General features: G+C 38.3%; 1 protein-coding gene across 1 annotated transcript in view; it reads left to right on the top strand.

The window, feature by feature from the left end:
- GALNT12 (polypeptide N-acetylgalactosaminyltransferase 12) overlaps window positions 1-22,262 on the top strand; it is a 41,328-nt gene that overhangs the window by 3,759 nt on the left and 15,307 nt on the right. The window contains exons 2-6 of the mRNA XM_015854243.2: window positions 8,304-8,473; window positions 9,107-9,296; window positions 12,555-12,740; window positions 14,633-14,750; window positions 20,055-20,231. Of these exons, the coding sequence (XP_015709729.1) occupies window positions 8,304-8,473; window positions 9,107-9,296; window positions 12,555-12,740; window positions 14,633-14,750; window positions 20,055-20,231 (841 nt within the window). The remainder of the gene's footprint in view (window positions 1-8,303; window positions 8,474-9,106; window positions 9,297-12,554; window positions 12,741-14,632; window positions 14,751-20,054; window positions 20,232-22,262) is intronic.

Genomic DNA, 22,262 nt, shown 5'->3' with positions numbered 1-22,262 from the left:
AGATGCTTTCTTTGAAATCACACCAGCTTTATTTTGTCTGACTGTGGTTACAAAAGGAGGAAGGCAGGGAGAGGAACTTTTGTGCTGACTCAGTATTTTTTACATACTTGGCACTTCATGCTGTCATTCATGGTGGAAGCCTGAATAAGCTCTTGGGCCTCATTCGTCCTGTCCTCACAAACTGATGGAGTTGTATTTTCTATATCTCTTTTCTTGGCAAATGATTTTGAGTTACCACAGAACCCCAAACATTGGAAACAGTATAATAATTGTCAGCTATTAAAAAAAGAAAAATAAAACAATATAGTTTCATTTTTTATTTCACGACTCTGTGTTTTGGAGAGAAGGCTTATTTTAAGTATGTATGTATATGTGCTTAAATACACAGATAGCTTCCTCTATCACTATTGCTCTTTGTGCCTATAGGACGTGGAGCTGTTGGAGCAAGTCCAGAGGGGGCCATGAAGATGATCAGGGGGCTGGCACACCTCCCCTGTGAGGACAGGCTGAGAGAGCTGGGGTAGTTCAACCTGCATAAAAGAAGGCTCTGAGGGGAACTTATAGTGGCCTTCCAGTGCCTGAAGGTGCCAACAGGAAAGCTGAGGAGAGACTTTTTATAAGGGCAGGTAGTGATAGGATGAGGGGAAATGGCTTTAAACTGTAAGAGGGTAGATTTAGATCAGATATTAGGAAGAAATTATTTACTGTGAGGGTGGTGAGACACTGGAACACATTGCCCAAAGAGGTTGTGAATGCCCCCTCCCTGGAAGCATTGAAGGCCAGGCTGGATGGGGTTTTGAGCAACCTGGTTTAGAGGAAGGTGTCCTGGCCTGTAACAGGGGGGCTTGAACTGGATGATCTTAAAGGTCCCTTCCAACCCAAACCATTCTATGATTCCATGATTCTATGCTATCCCTGAGTTTAGAGCAACAGTTTTATGCTAAGATTTTTCTGACTTTGAAAACTGCTTCTTCTGCCTATTCTTGGATTTGAATATGAGTCTCACACAATCTATCTTGGTATTGTGTTTTGTATTGTTTGCCCTGCTGTAAATACCCAATTCCATTGGCTGTCCATCTTGCTAGCAAATTCTGAGAGCAATCCTTGAGTCTGACTTTTCTCCCTCTTCTGCTCTGGGTAGATCTGGCACTGAGGGACATGTTTTAGCGGGTGTTATGGTGTGGATTGTTGGTTGAACTAGGTGATCCTGGAGGTCATTTCCAACCTGAGTGATTCTCTGAGGTGACAGCATCTGTGTGCGGTGGGCAAGCTGCTATTTCTAGGAGCCTCATTTACTTGCTGTAGTAGCAGCCTGGGCTTTTCCCTCCAGCACCTTAGCTGCTTCCATAAGCTTCCTACATTTTCCAGTATCTTTAGGTGACAGATAAGAAACAGCAATCCCATTTTACAGCACTGAAAGTGAACTCCTTGGCATGCTTATCTGCAGAAGTATGAGCTCGCTTGCAAGCTCCTTCCCTGTGCATGCAGTATTTGCACTCAGGCTTCGTTTGCTGTAGATATGTTCATGCTTTACAGCTGAGCAGAGTCCAAACAGACAATACTTCTACAAACAGGCAAATGTTTTGCATAAAACACTTGCAGCTGTCTATGCTCTTACTTTCTTCATAACACTGTGGTCATTATTTTGGTGGTTGTTTTGTTTCTTTTTTTCCCCCGAGTTTTTTTGGAAGGTATAATACTTGGTAACAAGTAGCTACATAAATTATAATTCCATTTAACTACGTTGGTATGATACCTTCTGGTTATTACTTTATCATTAGTTTGCGGGATTCTTCACGTTTGTAAATAGGTTTGGACCCACACAGCAGTGTGTGACTGGGATTACTCATTCCTTCCTCCTGCGGTTATGTGGAGGAGTAATACATCTGCAGCATTACTGTTTTGTTTGTTTGTTTGTTTTAAATCAGCAGGCTTGTGTTTTGTAGCAATACAGAACACAGGGATGCTTCCATGCATGCTTTGGTATTTTAGTATAGGCATGCTTTCATATTTTAGTATAGACATGCTTTGGTATTCTTGTATATTTTACTGTTTTTGAAATACTGTTTCCTATCTTCCCTACACACACGCATGTTTTCTTTATAGAATCATAGAATGGTTTGGGTTGGAAGGGATCCTTTATCATTTTGCTTTTATTTAACGGTCACCCTCCCACATTTTCCAGTAGAAATCACAGTGTTATTGCTTGACTGTTTTCCTTTGCAGCTTCTTACAGAGTTCCTCAGCTTCCTCTGACCTCTAGATGACTGCTTGGTTTGAGTTGGTTTTGTTTTAATGTGATGCGGTTTCCAGATCAGTGACATTTAAGCACAAAGGATGTTTTTTCTTCTCTGTTTTTTTCTAACAGTGATTTCACTGCACACTGTGTCTCAGAAGTCCAGGTGCATCCACACCCTGCTGCTGGTGATGGTTAAAATGACTTTCAGCTACTGTATTACCTTGCAAAACAATTTTCTTGCTTGGAATCAAATTACACACCTAAAAGAAATGCTATTTTTTTTTTCAATGTAGGTGTATGAAATCACAGGTTTCCCCTAAAAGTAAATTTTTGAATGTGAGAGAGGGGCTCTTTACATTGTGGTTTGTTCCAGAGGGGAAGCAGGTGATGTTCTGGCCTCTGCCTGTGGTTTGTCCTTTTAACTCACTTCAGCCTTGCTCTGTCCTGGCAGTTATCATCAGCTTGTGCTCTCTGCTTTGCTTAGCAGAGCAAGACACACCTTCCATAAGGTGTGCAAAGTTGTGCAGAATCAAATGTAGTCTTTACATTCCTTGCTTGGATAAGGCCTTTAGGCTTCTTAGTTTTTAAGCAGAACTGACACTTCCTTTGAGGTACTTTCAACCGAGAAAATAAATTAGGATGAAAAGTTGGGTGATGTTTGGAGGAGATAAAAGTAACCTGATTTATATTCTTTAATTGCATTGGAAACATTGCACTTGCGCATTTGGGATTTTGATTTAATAGAGCTATGTGGCTTTGGGCTTATAGATTTTATCCATAGATTGTACTCACATAAGAAGGAGCAAGGAAGGGCCACTCAAGCACAGGTTCATCCTGGAGGAGATCACAGTCACCTCAGTAGCAGCACAAGTTGGCTTAGAAAGCAGAGCTGCACTTTGTGGTATGCCGAGTAGCTTGAGGTTCTCATGGCTGAAGGGAAGAGAGAGGGAGAGCAAGGCCCCAGCATGGCTTAGTCCTCTGCCTCTGGGAGGCATTTTGTCTTGGCAAGCTATTACATCAGTACCTCTGCAGTTTATGGAGTGGAAGATAATGGAGTGGAAGATAAAAGCAGATTTGAATGCCCAGAGCTGTTGCCATAGATTCAGATCACCTATATATTCTCATAGCCCTCAAAGTGCTGCTTTTGAGCACACCTCTCACTAAATGGGCATCACCCTTTAATTCCACAGCTTAACCATGTTTAAATTAGGAACTTCTTGTGAGCAACTGAAGAATCTTGAGCTTCCCTATGGTTTTGGGCATTCATATTAAGCGTTAATAAATAAATAAATAAAAATTAAATGTCAGCAGTCTAGAAGGGTTGTATTAGTGCAGCGAGCTGAGAATAATTGCAACATCTTGATTTTCACTGCACAACTTCTATTTTTTTTTTTTTCCTTTACAAAATGTTTAAGTCTGTCAGTTCTCACAAAGAAGTGTATCACTGCAAATCCAAAACAATCGGTGAGCTGGTTGTATTCCTAACAAATTGCTGAAAACTTTCAGTTACTTTATTTATTTATTTATCTATTGCTTAAAATATGAGTAGCTGGTAATGTAGAACATAACATTTGGAAATGTCTTGCACCGAAGCGTGTCAGCAGCCCTACTTAAGTCATGGCAGCGTGCCTGCTGTACACACATCCATGCTCTCTCTCCCTGCTTATAGATACGCATCTCTGAGAACAGCTCCTTACACTGAAATAAATTGAGTAATTATGTTAATTGACACAAATGTTCTCCAAAATAGCCCATTGAATTTTGTTTAGGAATTTCCTGCCTGATGTCCCTTTAGTTTCTAATAAATAACCTGTGGCAATGCTTACTAACAGAAAAATCTGTAGCGTAGTAGATGCCAAGGTTAAATTATTAAACCCGTCAGCCTCACAGTCTCAATTAGACTGTAAATTTCAGATGCAGAAAGATAAAGCCCAAACCTCACGAGACCTTTGATGTATGGTGATGAATCTTTTCTTGTGTAGTTTTGGGTTTCATTTGGGGAAGTTAGATGTTTGAGTAGATGCAGTAAGGAAAGATCCAGGAGATGTAGAAGACAGGGAATGTGGTTTTAAGTTTGTGCTTGCTGAACGAAAGATGTGTGCCAGCATTATCCTCTCTCTCGTCCAATCTAGGAATGTAATATTTCATGACTGAGTACCATTAGAATTTACATTATTTTTTTTTCTCAGTGGTTGATCCAGGTGTCATATATATATACAATGCATATATATTGTATATATATATATATGACACATTGTGTGTATATATATATATATATATTCAAAATCAGCTTGACTAAGAGACATTTGCTTTCCAGAAGCAATACCCTGTCATATACACACTTTTCAAATTTTATTGGGTTTTTAAATATATGTATATATGTAGTGCTTATCTGTGTAAGTATAAGCAAAATCAAATCCCTGTAGTTGAATAAGGTAATGAGAGTAGTTGTGTAATGTGTTGGACGCCTATTGTATTAATGACAGACCTACTGTGCTTATTTTCCATGCTTTGAAATGTTAGATTTACAAGCAACTCATTCCTTTATACCTACAGGGTGTTTCTATGAACTGTTTGGTAGCTGTGACAACTATGTTCTGGGTGGTGTACCAGCCAGCAGTAGGATCTGTGGATAGTTTCCCTTAACTTTAGCCATGGAAATTGAAGCATTTGCCCTGCGATTAAACCTTTATTGACAGAGGAGAGGTGTAGGCCTACAAAGGCCTGTTTATCTACCCTGGATATATATCCTAAGAAAGGTGAGAGGAATTGTCTTTGTAGACACACACAGCTAGCTAAAGGACAGCACTGGGCCTTCAGTTGGCTGCTGTGAGGCATGATGAATCTGCTCCTATCACAGCACTTGTCCTGGGTAAATTCAGTGCTGGGCATTCAGGGGTGGCACTAACACAGGTCTTAGGAACTGAAAGCAGCTTGCAATATAGATAGTATAAATATACATTCTCTAGCTGCAAAAACATATTTCTGAACTGCTGTCACCAGTTTATATCATCCCTGTCATTTTAATGACATATTGTAACTGACTTGGGTTTGTTTTTCTCAATAACCCAAAGTAGGAGTGAAATGATTCATGTAGAAAATAGATGCTTGGATACTTGGGTGACACATGGGGAATAAAAATACATCTGGAAGCTTGCAAGGATGAATACAGAAGATGCACTGTGAAGATGGTTTGGCTGCAAGTTGGCTTTGGGAAAGGGAAAAGATGACTAGTTTTGACATTGGGTTTCCTTTCTGTAGTCTTTTCTTTCTTAAGCTTCTTTTTCTCATTAGGTGTCAGTGTTTACTGTAGGTGTGCATCCTGTTTAAAGAATTACAGTGGTTTTCTTACCTCAGTATTTTTTCCAGGATTTAAATGCTTTAGATTTGTGATCTTTGCAATGGCATAATTTTCTAAGTCTGAGCAAAACTCTCTGAAATTTCTTTTAATATAGAAACATAAGGAAAAGAGCACTTCATTTTAGCAATTGTTTGAGGCTACTAGCAGTTTAGTAGTAAGCTAGCAATAGGTATGTGTCTTGGAAATACAAGGTGAACGTGCAAATTTGCATAGTAGCTGAATGATGATTTTTCTTCTTTTTTTTTACTGCATATGTGGTGATCAGTTTTTTTCCCCACAGATAAACGTAAAGTGCTAAGAAGCTGAACTTAATAGTGTTCTGCATGTTGGAATATGCCAACAGGTGATGAAGGCATTCTTGTTAGGGGTATGGAGAGCAGGCACAGGCAGCCTAAGGAGCCAGCTCTCCTCCTCACAGTGCTGACAACAATTAGCTCTTCTTGACACAATGCTTTTCCTTTTAGCCTTTCTTGACTTCAGAAACCTGAGAAATACTGGCTCTGGTCTGTTCCATAAGAGGCTGACTTCTTTCCACAGCCTCGATAACACTTGATGAAGGAGGCAGCAGTGCATGATGAATCAGGAGCAGTCTGGGGACTGCTTTGTTCTCTGCCAAATTATGTTTCCTGTCTCCAGCATGTGATTTTCAGGCAAATTCATTGAAGTCTTTAATCTATAATTAGGCTTATAAGCTTCTTTAGACCTTTTGGATTTCTTTTCCCTTTTCACATAAGGGAGTGAAACTTTAATATTCCCTGAATCTTTTTGAGATGTTTTCCAGAGAAAACTTCCCTGGAGGTTTTCTCTTATTTATTTCTTCTTTCCTTAAGTTTTCTAAAATGAGTAGGTAATGATGCTGTTTCCATCCAGAAATGAACTGAAATTGCCTAGCACAAGTGATTGAGATATATAACAAGCTTTTTTTTTTTTTTTTTTTTTTTTTCCTGGCAATAATGAGCATAATTGCTTTACAGTCGGCTAAAGAAAATATGGAGTTCTAAAATTGGATTCATGTAGTTGGTTTTTCTGTATTGCTTTTAGAGGGGGGAAAAAGTAATAATAATTAAAACGTTACTCCATGAACATTTGGCAAAATAAACGACTTCTGTCATCAGCCATGAGTGTGAGGCAGCTCTCTGTGTGCAGTGTGTCTTAGCACTGGTATGGCCTGGGGAGATAAGCACTTTTCTTCTTCACTGTGTAAGTGTGTGTTTCTGTATGTGTGTGTGTGTATGTGTGCATATCTCATATAAAATGAATGCTGCTACATAGCATTCCTGTCATGTTTGAGAAGCACACGTCTGTGTTCCTCCTTCGCCCAATTATCATTTCTCCTCTTCACTTCCTCATTTACAGATATTTATTACAAAAGTACTCTACATGCTTTTATTTATTTATTTTCCCTCTTAAGAATTGTAATTTTAGATATATTTACCCAGATACAGACATATTCTCTTACAACACCCCAGATATTAATAAATACTACCTAATCTTTAAATAAATCTATAAGAAGTCTCTTTTTATTGCTACCACAGCAGCACTGCAGTCAGTAAATGTAGTCTTACTGTTCTCAAGGTAAGCAGTTTTCATATCACTGTCTGTGTGTTTTGAGGAATTTTGCCTCTCATAAATGGGACTCGTGGGTTTTGCTGTCACACTTGTTCCTGGCCAGTTCTGCTTTTTCCCTTCATTGGGTTTTGGACAACTTACTGATAATCTGACTTGATAGGAGGAATACCCTGCATGCTGTTTTACCTGTTGGTACCCGGTGCTGTACAGAAATGTGTCGTTCTGCCCCTCTCATCTTCCAGGCAGTAAGCTGGAGGCGTAGGAAGACTTTCAGGTCTCTAAACTGCTTCTGTTGTGGGGTAGTAAAACTTTATACGGTGCTTGAGAGAAAGAAGAACAACCATGCTAAAAACTCTCATTATTTTAAAATTCTTTCAGACTAAGGGAATCCTTGGCTCATCTGAAATTCTCTTGGCATCCTTACGTTCATTTAGAGAAGTTCATATGTATATATTTATAGGAAATCCATTCTGGAACTTAATCCAAGGGTTTGCAAACGTGCAGGCTCTTCATAGAGCCAAAACCATGCGTTATTATAACTGTGTTTCTGTGATTTCACTATTGTATTTTGGCAGTTCTGTGGCCTTCCCAAATTATGCTTTAGTGTACATATTTCATAGTTACATGATTGGTGTTTGTTTTTTTTTTCTCTTTATAAGTTACTGTTTCTTCACAGTTACATTTTTACTGTCTGGTGCTTCTTTTATTTTCCAAAACACAGGTTCTCAGTAATTTATGCTGGTTTTACCATACTTTGTGTTTTTATTTTCCCCTCCTTTATTTTTTCTTTCTTTCTTTCTTTTTTTTTTTTCTTCTTTCTGTAGTCTGCGGGGTATATTTTACCCACTGCTCACTCCTGAACTTGGAATAATTTTATGGACAGACAGCTACTGCACATACACCAGCCCAAAATGCCTCCTGTTACTTTTCTGTTTAGGTAATTTTGGGAGTTGCAGAATTCTAGTCATAGTTGATTCTAAAGGTATTTGCATGACTACTCCATGTATTCACAGTTTTGTTAAGTTCCAGTAGGTATTCTTTTTCTAAAGTCACAAACTACTCATTTGATAATAGTTTTCTGAAAATTGACAAGTGTTTTTTCACTTGTACTAAGTGGTGTCCTCTTGCCTACAGGTGCAAAGAGAAGAAGTATGATTACTACAGCCTGCCCAAAACCTCAGTTGTGATAGCTTTCTATAATGAGGCTTGGTCAACGCTTCTGCGAACTGTTCATAGTGTTCTTGAGACATCTCCAGATATACTTTTAGAAGAAGTTATCCTTGTGGATGATTACAGTGACAAAGGTACAAAGAATAATAACTTTTGTTTTGTCATCTAGTCTATTGGAGAAAAAGCTCTGCTCTTCTAGTAACACACCATGAAATTCTGTAACAGAGGTATCTAGCTTGAAAGTGTTTTGTCTTTTGGAAGCTGGTGAAAATTTCATCTTCTGAATCAAATTTAGTTTTGAATCAGGCATGTTTGCTTTGTTGTAATGTGAATGCTTCAATATATGCATAACTACAGCTTTGTTGGAGCATTCTACCTGTGCTCATTTGAGCATGTTTCAGTTGCTCCAAGGTTGTACTGGCATCAGTTAAAGTAAGGAGCATCTAAGTTGTCTGTTTCTATGTGCATTATGGAACACGTAAAAATGCTGTCATTTTCTATCACAGGTGAATGGTGTTAAGAATAAAACCTTTATATGGTAAAGCCTTCACATTTGAGACAAAATTAACGATTTGGAAGTGAGAAACAGAGCAACTATGAAGCATTCAATTTCTTAAAAGTAACCAATTTTTGTCCATCCTTATTATTTGTGTAGACAGTAAAGCACCATATATGTCATGTAGTGCTCAAAAAAAAGAGCACTCTTTTAACGTGCCATAAGCCAATCATTTCAGCACTGTATATATGTTTTTGTGTTGTCATTATAGACCATTTAAAGGAGCCTTTGGAGAACTATGTGGCTGGCTTACACAAGGTGCGTCTTATTCGTGCGAACAAGAGGGAAGGACTGGTTCGAGCTCGACTGCTGGGGGCTTCTATAGCCAAAGGGGACATTCTGACCTTCCTGGACTGCCACTGTGAATGCCACGAGGGCTGGCTGGAACCACTTCTGGAAAGGTAGTTATATTCTATCCAGACTTTGTACTGTGGCAAAAGGAAAGGAGTCATTTTAGCATGTTCCAGTGCTTTGCAGGGGAAAAGTCACTCTTACAGACTTATCAGAGGTTATCACAGTCTGGTCCCTCAGGAAATGTAAGTATTTTTCTCCTGGAAGAGAGACAGAAAATATAAGTTGGGAGCATGAAGAGTTTGTTTGTTTGCTTGTTTGTTTTCTGTGTGGACCAGGCTGCTTTTTTTTTTTCTTCAGAGAAGTGAAAACTTTGTTTTCAAGTAGGAGAGTCCACCCCTAGCTGGGAAACTGCCTTGAGAAATGTGGATATCAGCTTGAGTGGTGGATAAGAAGGTCATCTCAAAAGGTGTGGGCCCTGAGTCATCTTTTTTTTTTTTTTTTTTCAGGAGAAGGTACACAGAAGCAGATTGGAGGAGAAGTCAATAAATTCCATCTTCCTTGTCTGAAGATGAGCTAGGCCATCTTTTCAAACTGGTTGTGATACAAAGTATCACAGGGGTAGATAGAGTAGAGAGGAATTAATGTTATGTCAGCACACCATCTGTGCTGGGATACTGTAATATGAACTTCTGTTGTTTTTCATCTATATTACAGATTTGCATAGTTTAGAAAACTTCCATTAATAATAAATACGATTGGGGAAAAAATGGCAAAAACAGAAACCACCACAAAACCAAGAATACAGAATACTAGTTTTATGGTAAAAGTGCTTACATTATGCCTTACCCACACATAGTCAGTAGCCAAGGAACACTTCGAAGAGTACTTTTCCTACTATATATTCAGCCAGTGGAGTGCCCCACCGCATCACCCCACAGCCCCATCACTATTGAACAATTTCAGTACCTCAGTCACTCATTGCTTAGCTACAGCATAGGAAATCAACTCTCTCAAAAACATCTAAAAATGAATAAATAAAAAATTCTTTCCTCAAAGTCAGTGGTCTGATTTGCATTCTGTAAAGGTGCCTTTTCAGATATCACAGATCTCAGAGAAAGGCTAGAAAATCTAGCACTACCAAAAAACAGAGTAAGGTTGTCAAGAGGAACACCCCATTTTGTTTTTGAAATTGTATCTGGAATAACTATTTTCTTCTTAAAATCGTTGTATTCATTCTTATTTTCATCTAAATTTCACAACAGGTACGTTCCAGATGAATTTTGGTTAACTGAATAGTACAGACAATGTGAAGAAAGACAGAAGTATAAAAATCAAAGAATAAACGTGATTTTAATGACTGCCCTCTTAAAAAACCAAACCAAACCAAAACAAACAAACAAACAAAAAAAACAGCATATAGTAGTGTATTCAATTCTGTCTTTTTTTTTTTTTCTTGCAAACCACTAGATGGTAGTCTTGAGAAACAGTTTAGGTAATTCTGAGTGCAATACACTGCCTTCTATAAGAAGTTAGCTCTGCATGTGTCTTGGAACCTGTGCCCTTTTTGCTCTAGATGCAGATGTCCATCTCTGAGAAGCTGTTTTCATGGTACTGGCTGAAATGTATGGAAGCAATGTCAGTGTTTGAATTTTGCAGTGCAGCCATCTCTCTATTTGTAATCTGTTTCTACATTGCATAATCTGGTTAAATCTTAGTTAACACAAAAAGTGATGGTTTTTTCACTTATCTGATTCTTTTTGCAACTGCAATCGTGCCAAATACTTATTTTTCACTCCTCTTTAAGAACAACTGAGCTCTGTTACTTTTGGGAGTTTTTTCTCCATGTTTATATCCTTCTCATTGCTTTGTGCATAACCTTTATGCAAGTGAGTGGAGATAATGATATTTGTATACGCCTTTTTGTGCACTCTGCCAAGTAGCACTTCAGTGGGGGATTTTAAAAAAGAGAACAGCTGTGTTGTATTTTCCCAGTGGCAACAAGAAGGGACCGTTTCTTGTTTAAGTCTTTCTCAGCTCAGACAAGACCCCTCTGGAGCCACTTCTGTCCTCTGCTGTATTTAACCACCACAAGCTGCTCTAATTTCAGAGACTTGAGTGTAACAGAGTCAGAGTCCCTTCTTCAGCCTGCAGATTTTAAGCTTCACATTTCCGTAGGAAACAAACTGCCCTTGAATGATGGATACATCAAGACTTGTCTGACCATCTAACATGTTCATTTTTTCTTCTTATGTGGAATGTGTAAATCAGAAGATACAGAACTAAAACAAGACTCAAAAGTCAAACAAGCCACTTTGCGATTGGACTAACCAGAGATAGTTAAGAGTAGTGTAGAGAAGACTAGTAAAGAGTTATGTAGGAGAAAAGCCTTAGCTTGAGTTTGTATGCTCAAAGTGATCTATTGTAGTGCTAAAAGAGTCCTTTCCAGAATTTGAGACAAAGAATCTCCCTATGTTTTTTAAGGGCAAATACTTTTGGAAAGGATTTTGGAAAACCCTGAATGATATTGAGAAATGGGAGGAAGTTTATCTTCTTGCCAAAGCCTGCTTGCAAGGAATGTCCTCCACTCTGATGTGTTCCTAGTAGTGATATAGATCTTAACTATCTTTAGATTAGACTTGCTGATAGCAGTGTCATTCTGCAGCACTATCTATTTTATCCTTTTAATTGTCTTGTAGCGTTAGGGTTTTCTGAGGCCATGTTCCTGATATTTTCACTATTAGAGATCTAATATCATATAGGTTTTTTTGTTTGTTTGTTTTGAATTCATGGCATCTTTTTAAATCACTGTGCTAGTGTTTAGTGTAACTTTTTGCAGATTATCATAGTTATAAGAAAAACTGATTTTGAGGGCCACAGAGCCATCTTACTTGTCCCTGGAGAATGATAATGGTCATGACAAAAGATTACACAGTTTCACCTTTTATCCAGGAATCCTGTTTCATTCTTCTTCTCTGTTTTATAAATATCTCAGAGGCAGCTACCAGTAAAACACATTTTTGTTGAGATTGTGATGTTGGATATGGCAGCTGAGCCAGGTGCTGACTATGTAACCACAAGCCATCTGGCATATCACACTTCCACTGTCCAGGAAGAACGATGCTTGCCAGATGCCCGAGTCCATCCTAATGCATCCTCAACAGCAACAACAACAAAAAGATCATTCTTGTAGTCATTTTTTCCTTATATTGCAGCATGAGTTGAGAAATTTTGGGTTTGGTGTTGACCACTGTTTTCTTGACTGCTCTAGTTTTTGAGAGAATCTTGCAGTAGAAGGAATTACTGGAAGCTTCTTTCATTAGTACGTTTTCTTCTAATGTGTTTATTTCTTCTTTTAAACGCACTAGGATCGCAGAAGAAGAATCAGCTGTCGTATGCCCTGTTATTGATGTTATTGATTGGAACACGTTTGAGTACTTGGGAAATGCTGGTGAGCCACAGATTGGTGGATTTGACTGGAGATTGGTCTTCACATGGCACACTACCCCTGAGAGAGAACAGAAACGAAGGAAGTCCAAGATTGATGTGATCAGGTTAATTCTTATGCATCCTGTTCTTAAACTATGAATGTTATGAGTACTTTTCACTTCAATTGGAAGTGTCAGAACCTGGAAAAATGTATTATGAGTGCTTACCACTTAGTTTGAAATTACGCATTTTGTAATTACTCACCAGATATCATGTGAATATCATGGTGGGTTTTAATTCTGCTTGCAAGAGTTGAAATCCATAGATGTTATTCGTCACTCTGTATTGTATTTTGGGTTAGGTAAGGAAAGTTCAAAGAGTGCTTCTAGGAAATTGGTACTTATAGTAAACAAAATCCTGATAGCTGAAGGTCTGTTATACTTGACATAGAAGTTGCTGTATTTCAGCAGTGCATTGTGAGAAATGAAGCACCTCTTGAGAATTTTTAACGTCACATCCTTGCCTTTGTTTAAAATTTGTCATCTTACAGCCTACAACAGATATAGAATGATTGATTTTCCCCAGTCTTTTCTAGGACACTTATTGTGATAATACCCAGTGCTTCACTAATATTAATGAATTTATACTCAGCTGTGAGAAAACAGGCTTCTGTTTGTTTGTTTGTTTTAATGGGAAAAGTGAGACAGTAAATCAGACCCTTTCAGCTTACATTCATACGCATATTCCAAAAAAAGTCTCAAGTAGAGCAAATAACTCTAAGCTTAAATATGGTGCTTCCCAACAGTAAGAAATTGTCTTTGGAATGCCAAAGGGAAAATGAGGAGAGATATAACTTCAAGGTGGACCAGTGACTGAGCTGAGTGGTATGGTTATCTGGAGAATGCAGCAGTGCTGAGAGAATGGTATCACTGACTGTTTGGAAGGACTAGAGAAGGGGTGAGGCAGAAGAGCTTGACAGCTTATGGAGTCCTTTTTCATCTCCTTCCATTCTTTGAAACAACGTATGACAGTATAAGACTGTGTTGCTTCAAAAAGATGGCTGGTAAAATTAGTTTTGACATGTTAAGAATAAGTGATGGCAGACCTAGCATTTTTTAATTCTTACATCAATTGCAATTTAGTAAAATTCATAGTGTTAGATGAATTTAATTCCAACCAGCATAATGTGGTTGGCACTTTAAAGAGGGTCATTTTCTAAGGCTGTAAACAATTAGGAGATTAGGAGCAATATTAAACAGATTCAATTCTATTTACGGATGCATACACCATCCTACGGAGAGCTCATCCCTTAACTGTGCTGTTGATAAGTGTGTCTTGTGCCCTATCAACATTGCCCTGCCAGAATGGTTCAAATTTTGGTTTCTAATTCTTTTTTTTTTGGTCAAACATAGTAAGCCATTTAAAAAAATATAGGTCGTCATTGAAGGAAAAAAAAATCTCTCTGAGGCTATAATTACTGAATTCTGATCAGGTAATTTCAGAGTTTTTCCACTTGTTATTAGTGGAATCAGGAATATTGTTATTAATTACTAAAGCACAGGTTTGTGTTTACTTACAACTAAAGTTTACAAGTTTACAAGTATGCTGCACTTAGAATTTCAGTACTGAATAAAATAATTCTACCACAGAAAGTGTATGTTCTGTAATTTGAAATAAAAGGCTAGTCATTTAATGTCAGTCTCAAAGATATTACAGTTGCAAAAATCCATCCTCACATAATGTTTATCTTCTCACATTTCATTGATGTTTTTTGTTTTAATATGATTTGAAACTTGTTTCTGATACAGTTTTGTTAGCAAAACCCAAACAGCAAATGCAAATGTTCTTGCAATGGAATACTTAGTTGATCAGTGGCTGCCTCTTACTTTGTATCCTCAAGCATGAGAAAACAGATAGTGAAAATGATGTATTTCTAACTCATTCTGTTGGGTTTTTTAAATTCTTTTTTTTTTTTTTTTCTTTTAATTAAATTCAGAATTGTTATTCTCTTTTATAGGTCTCCCACCATGGCAGGTGGATTGTTTTCTGTGAGTAAGAAGTATTTTGATTATCTTGGTTCATATGATACAGGAATGGAAGTCTGGGGAGGAGAAAACCTTGAGTTTTCATTTAGGGTAAGTAACTTGTTTGTCTTATGAGAGCAAAAACTAGTTTCTTATTTGTTTCCTACTCAGTGGGAAGGCTGTGGTGTAAGCAAATGTAAAGAAGCAAAAATTTCAGTATGCATTTACATTAATCTTTTCATAGTTCTCACATTTCATTATAGCTATCTTTTCCTTCAAAATAACCATTTGAAAAGACATCTTTTCCAAGTGTTTATTAGGAACATCTGCGTAAAATGTAAGCAGTGGTGTGACATTAGAGTGTGAAGTTTATGTTCTGTGGCTTAAAGCAGATAGTTGGAAAGACACATTAGTGCTTACTACACATGCTGCTGGAGTTCACTATAGCAGTTGGTAGAGTGAACAGCTGGCAGTTGATGGAAGTTATCAGTGGGACAGGGTGAGCAAGCCTGTGCTTCTGCAAGGCTTAATTCTGTTTCATGTCAGGAAAAGTTCATATAAAGGTTATAAAAGGCAGTGAGGAAATCTCCAGGAACTGATGAGCAAAACTCCACCAGAGGATGTACCGACACTAAGGCATGAAGCAGATAGATTGCTGTGCTGCAATGGAAAGGATTTACAGTGAAGGAAAAGAAGATATGGGACAGTGAAAACAGATGAATAAAGCGATCATGCTCTACTCATGTCTGCTGTTACCTGTCCTATTGCAGATTCCCACTGAGCACATGGTTCGACTCAGATCACTCTTAGTTTGCAGTGGTTTAGAAGGTACCCCACAATGCCATTTTTGACTTGCAAAGAGTTCACAACTTACTATCCATGCTTTCTCTTTTTGTTGTTGTGTCGTTTGTTTGTTTTTCTTTCTTTTGCCACCAGATATATGCATTTTATAGTCATATTCGCATTTTTGTCTGTTGTCAGGTTGTGGAGGAAAATGATTGATGGTTTTTTGGTTTGTTTGTTTGTTTGTTTTTACCACTAAGAGTAGCTTTCAGGAATAAATAATATTTTGATGTTACAAAACCTTCTCGTGAGAAAGGACTGCCTTCTCATGAGGAAACTGCCTTGCATTAGACTTTGTGGCCACTGTGCCTTTGTGTCTTCTCTGGCCTGTAATGAAGAAATCCAGCCAAAGAATGCTAAAGAATAAGGAAAGGAAAGGGCTTGGGAGGATAATAAGCACTGACTCAGAAGTGAAATAGTTTCTTTCTGGAGAGGGAATTCTCATCTAGGATCACTGATCTGAAGTTCTCCTTTCTCATGTGGAGATTAGTTTTTCTGACACTTCAGTCCGAACTTGCAGCCTACTTGTCTCAATCAGAAAACTCAGGGGGACTTCTGCCCAAGGCTCAAAGCAACTTACCCACCTCCATGAGATCTGTGAGCTTCTGAAGCAGGCATCTCACAGCTGGCTACAGTTTAGGTGCAGTCTGCTTTGTTATATACGTTATGGTGGTCTCATCTTTCCGTGGCTTGAGATTTATTTTCTTTAGGGGTAATCATTCAGTCACACTGGTCAGGTTGGCCAATAGGAGTTGGGAGTAGTGTTTTTTGTCTCTGAGATGGCCTCTGGGGCTGAGGAGCTGGAAAGCCAGTAATATGTCCTTGGGGAAAGTGTTGAAGATGGCCCTCTTGCTAGAGCCTATGTGATGAAAGAGCGTGAGTGAGCAGTGGCTTTGCCTGTTTGGTTTGAAGGATTTTCTTCTCAAGGGCTGGTCCAGCTCCCTGCAGACTACAGGTGGACTGAGCAGCTCTCTTCTGGGAGACGAGCAGTGCAGCAGGATGGACTGAGCAGTGGTAGCTGCTCCACAGGCCATTGAATGTGCCGGGGCGCACTAATTTCACCAGTGCAGATTGCCAAAAGAATCTGGGCATTTGGAGCGAAACTGTAGCAGACAATGTGCTTTGCCTCTGTGTGTGTGCCTCCTGCAGTGAGGCATTTTGTGGAAGGGAGCAGAGCACTAAGAAAGCATTTTAGTGTGTTCTTCCTGCTGCCCACATTTCTGAAGAAGGTCAAGAGGGATAAATCAGTGCTAATTCTCATCTCAGTGGTTTCTGGACCTGCCAGACATAAAAATCGGGGTCAGGAATACTGAAGCCCACTGTAAATTAATTCATTCTTCTTGTCTCTAAAAACACAGCCACAGCTTGAGACAATGTTCTCAAGCCTCCTTTGCCTCCTGTTTGTTTACTCTAAACTGAAGAAATTCTCCGTGGTTTTGAGAGGTGCAACAAGGACAAAGCTTTGGCTGAAAGCATTATGACTAAGAGAGATTGAGGCTGTGTGCTGAATGCAGAATTGAGTCAATGTGCCTTGATTTGGGATTGCTTAATGCTATTTGGCTAGATAAAATTTCACTTCATGGACATAATGGGCATTGAAAGTCTCCTTCCTAGGGGATGCAAAGCAATGCCCTCTCATCTTCCATCTCCTGTACGTCGAGCTGGTTGCAGTGTTTTCCTTTTGTTGGCACTGCATTGTATGTTTGCTACTGGGGACTGCTGCTTGATACATCTGCAGCCTATCCTTTAACTCGCCATTGCAGCAAGAGGGGAAAATACAAATATTCAAAAAGGCAACATTACTTACTGCTAATTCTTCTCTTTTCCTTGCAATTTCTTTGTCTGCTAGTCCTGGCTGCTACACCTCTGATTTCCCGGATTCTTCTCTAATCCTTCTGCACTGTTTGCTTTCTGTTCCGTTGTGGAAACTTCTCCTGCAGCATGTGTAGCCTGGGTGGCCTTAGGAACAGGTTGTGTCCCCTTATCTTTCAGAGGGTAGCATCTTGTTTTTCTTTTTTCTTTCCAGAGAATCCTAAAGCACCACCACAGAGACAGCAGTTCATACAGGAAACTAATTTATTGACTGCCAACTTGCTTTTCCTATTTAGCATTTGTTGACCCAGAAACTGGGTCACTTGTCCAAAGCCTGGCAGAGACAGGGATATCAGTGTGGGAGCTGCACAGCTATTGTAGCTTTCCTAATGCAAGCATTCATCCCTGTAAAGCAAAGAAAAAATGTTTATACCCTGTGTGCATCAAGATGAAAGTGAAAGTAAAACCGGTGTCACCTTGTTCTCTTCTTGTGATAGGAAAAAAGAAAAGGTTCTCTTATGATGAGAGCTGCCAGACCTAGTACAGAATCATATTTGCATGCACATGAGCAGGCAAAATATAAATAAAACCTAATGGGCTTTTCTGTTTCAGGAGATGGAAATTGTTTCGGGAGAGAAACTTCCCCAGAGTCATTTACTTAACATTTAATGATCAAATTTGGTGTCTCTGTTGAATTCCTTGCTTTATTTTATCACTCTTCGTTTTATGTAGAAGTTGAAATATGCTTTCCTTTAAAATAAATAAATAAGTCTTCTGAGGAATTGGGTAGCTAAAACATATCTAGTTCTTGTAATGGGTAGACAAGAAATTTTAAACCTTTTTAATAAGGGAAGCAGAATTTAATGGGCACTGCTTAGCAACCCACAGTTATTTTCTTGGAGGAATTCAGAGTTATAGTCACTGAAAATTCAGATGCTGTGGAATTTTCTTTTTGGTAGCAATTTAATAAATACAGTCATTATGTTTTATTCCACTTAAATCAGACTTTATCAAGGAACTGTACAAGAAAGTGCGTCTTTCTTCATGTTACGTTTTTACTTCAGTAGTCTTTATGGTCCATTGCTCATATTTTCTTGTTGAACACAAACTGATCAAAACACTAATCATCAGTGAAAGATGCTTTTAAGGAATATAACAAAAATGAAAATTGATAGGCTTCAATAAATTTAATTGACCTTACTGTTTGTTGGCAATACTTGCCTGATAAATTTCAACTTTAAAAAATACAATCTTGGATATGGAAGCTATGGCTTAAGGTAACTATTGTTCTGAAGCAGAAATCTCCCTAAGGGAACCCCTATAATGAGAGAGGATGGTCAATTTCAGGGTGGCTTTTAAATGGCAGTAGCATGGCTTATGTTTGAAAAAATGCAGGTTGTTTAAGAGATCAGTATTGAATGGCAGATTTATTGCATATTTCCTTAACTCATGTTTCTGTTTAAAAGAAAGCCAGCAAACATCTCTATTCCTTAAACATCTTTAGCCAATTTCCCTCTTCACAGAATCATAGAATGGCTTGGGTTGGAAGGGACTTCAGGGATCATCAGGTTCCATCCTCCTTACTCAGGAAAACTGAGCAGCCACCTATGTATGCATGGTTAAGTAAGCAAGGAGAATTAATTGCCTGGATTTCCAGCTTGAAAAAAGCTTCTTCAGAAAATCTCTCAGAGCCACTGGTGATAGCCTCAAAATTGTCCAGGTGCAGTTTGACTTCCCTTTCCTCCCACCTTACTAAATTTCAATAGCCTTGTTTCTGGCACCCTTCTGAATCAGGGAGCCTGTCATATCGTGCTCATGCACAATATTAAAAGGGAAACACTCGGCTGCACTCTGCTTTTGTTACAGCAAGCCTGGGATTGGAAGGAGTGGTGGGAATGGACTGTAAAAGGTCTGTTAAGCAATAGTGTCCAAGGTTTTCAGGGAGAGTGTAATTACAGAACTGTGTGTGCTGAGATTAAGCCCCTGCTGGGTTCTCACTTGGGGGCTTTTGCTCCACAGACATTTTCTGGCCTAGGAAGCCAAAGGCCTGAGGACGAGGGCACAGCTCCACATGCAAGCTCAAGTACTTTCTTCAACAGCAAGTAGAAACACTGATTTAAATAGAGGAAATTTTTTCCCACAAATATTGGTTGGACACCGAGGATCAGTTACAGAATTTATTTTTTTGTTTACTTCTTTATGTGTTGAATCTTGGGTGCTTTTTTCCAATCTCCTCTTAAAGATTAGTCACATTTTATATTTGAGCACCCATACCTGTATTCTCAAATGGTGAATGTAGAAATGGAAGCACAAATAATGGTTTTACAAGCTTTGTCAAGTCAGCTTGGCAGGAGAATATGGGCAAAGCAAGATTCAGTTCCTGATAACTATCATCAAGTTTCTCTCTGAGAAGGCTATTTGTATGATAAATTTCACCTAGAAGGATGTCTCTTGCTTATATAACTTGACTTGTAGACAACATTTAGACCTGCAGAAGTACTGTGGGCCATTTCTTATTGTGCCTTCAGAGAAAGTACACCTGATAAAACTAGCGATGGGGCTGTGTTCTTGTTAATCACAGTGATTTGCTCTAAGTTCATGATGAAGCAATGTAATCTGTTTTATTCAGCAGACAAGAGACAGAATTATTATGACTTATACTGTGTTATTCTTGAGTAAAGTATTATCCTTGCAATGATGTGTATCCTTCTGCTTGCAAAGACTGAAATTAACAATGCACAATATAAATTCTTTATTCAGATATGGCAGTGTGGCGGAAGTCTTGAAATCCACCCTTGCTCACATGTAGGCCATGTTTTCCCCAAACAAGCTCCCTATTCCCGGTCAAAAGCTCTTGCAAACAGCGTGCGTGCAGCTGAAGTGTGGATGGATGAATATAAAGAACTTTATTATCATCGAAACCCACATGCACGCCTGGTGAGTAGAGTCCCTTGTTTTCAGAGTTGAATTTGTGTTCAATGAATTGGCTGTTTATTTAGCTAATGTTGAATTGGGAGGTTTCTCCCTTACTTCTTCTGAAACATTTTCTCAAACAGAAAATAAATGTATATGTAGTTTTTAAATTTTTTGGAAAAAGAAAAAATTGGTAAGTTGAGGAGAAGGCTAAATTTGTGACAATAATAGATGAATTAATTAAAGAATGAAGTTCAGCATGGTAACTTAAGTAAGGAGGAACTGTTTAGCCCAATGTGTATGCTCCCATGCAAAAGGTGATACAGTATTCTATCAATTAAAAAATTACACAACAGAAATGCACAAAATGAATTTTAGTCAACACATTTCAATGGACAGTAGATTTTTATGTGACCACCTTGCTAATAACTTTTAGCAAGATCACTCATCTTTTGAAAATTGTAAAACTTTGTATTGACTTAAGACAAACTTATATTTCCCAAGTTTAATTTACTGCTGCAGGGTGTTCAATTTAAATAAACAAAAACTTAAATAATCGGAATTGGAAAGACCAAGATGATGAAAATGTTCGTATGAGAATGTTTGAAGTGTCAGTTTTTATTTGTTTTCATAGTTTTAATGAGGAAGAAAATATAAGATCATTTGTTAGCAAAATAGTTCAGAAGATACCTACTGTGAAATTTGAGTAGGTCAGAGCAATAAAAAAGTGTGGCAAATTAGTAGTTTTGTTATATTCACATAGAGGGTCTTGTAGTCTGGAGGGAAGTAACATGCTGTGCAGCATAGACTGTTGGACATCCACCTCTGAGTACACCTGACCAGAACTGAGAGACTAGACAGTAAGTTCCTAATGCATGCAAACATCCGATTTCCCATTAGAAATGCTTATGGAAAAAATTTACCATATTTTTCAAAGAAGTGGATTTTGTTAGCATTAGTCTTGTGTTACTTTGGCTTAAACTAGGGAATTAGGTTATTATAGTCCATATTTTAGTAATAATTGTTTTACTTTAACATCATAAAATCCATTTAGGTTTTATTGTTGGAGTCTGACATTGAGAGAAGTATGGTTTTGAGTATCCGGAGACATTGTGAGTTCACAGGCAACACTGGCATGATTCTGCTTGTGTTCTATGCAAAGAGGAGACAGCAATACATGCTGGTGGATTTTCTTGTGAAGTCCAGGGTGGCTGATGCCTGTAATGCTAGTAACATAAGCTTTGCATATTGGCTTGCTTGTAGCACAGTTGATTTAAGCTGAGAGTCTTGCTGGTTTTTTTTGCATGTATCAAGGCTGCTGCCAATGCCTCGTGGTTTCCATAATATTCTGTGCATCTCTGGCTTCAGCAGCTGAGTTTAGAAACTTTTACTTCATCTAACCCAACTATTCAGTTCCATAGCGTAATGGAAAAATGATTGATGCTAAGGCTGCGGAATTTGGTTCCGTAAGGTTTCGCTTTAAGATTAATGTTCAGACCTTGGAGCTAATGTGTCATGCTGTTTGTTTATTCAAGCAGGCATCTTTGCCTCTGTTTTACATCCGTTTTGTGTTTTCAGCTATATTCCCACAGTTTTGAGAAAAGCAAATATATTTTTGGAGTGATAAAGAGTGTGTCAGGTGACCTGCAAGAGTCTGGGGAGTGTGAGCAGTACATCATGCTAGAGTGTCTGACGTCCCCAGTCAATATAGATTTTGAAGACAGACATGAAAAGATGTGAACTACGCTCCTATCTGTAGGCAGGAAAAGGTCTGCACTGAAAGTTTTTTCTCTGGTGATTTAAGATTTCGTGTTATCCAGCCCCAAAACTGTGAAGATCAAAGGAAACCTTAGCAGATTTTATTAATTTCTTCAGTTAAGAGAAAAAATTGCCATTATGAGTAATTTGCAAATGGATGGTGGAGCAATTTTAAATTCTCAAGATTCATTCATTACTTTTGAGATTTTCAGTTATCTGGCTGGAAGAAGTAAATTTTCTACTATGCTTTCGTAGTCCAGTGAATTGTATTCAGGGATGTCCCTACATATAGATTTT

The sequence above is a fragment of the Coturnix japonica genome, chromosome 2 (assembly GCF_001577835.2).
Source record: "Coturnix japonica isolate 7356 chromosome 2, Coturnix japonica 2.1, whole genome shotgun sequence".
Classification (NCBI taxonomy): Eukaryota; Metazoa; Chordata; class Aves; order Galliformes; family Phasianidae; genus Coturnix; species Coturnix japonica.
Note: the sequence above shows the minus strand (reverse complement) of the source record. Positions and strands in the feature narration are given on the sequence as shown.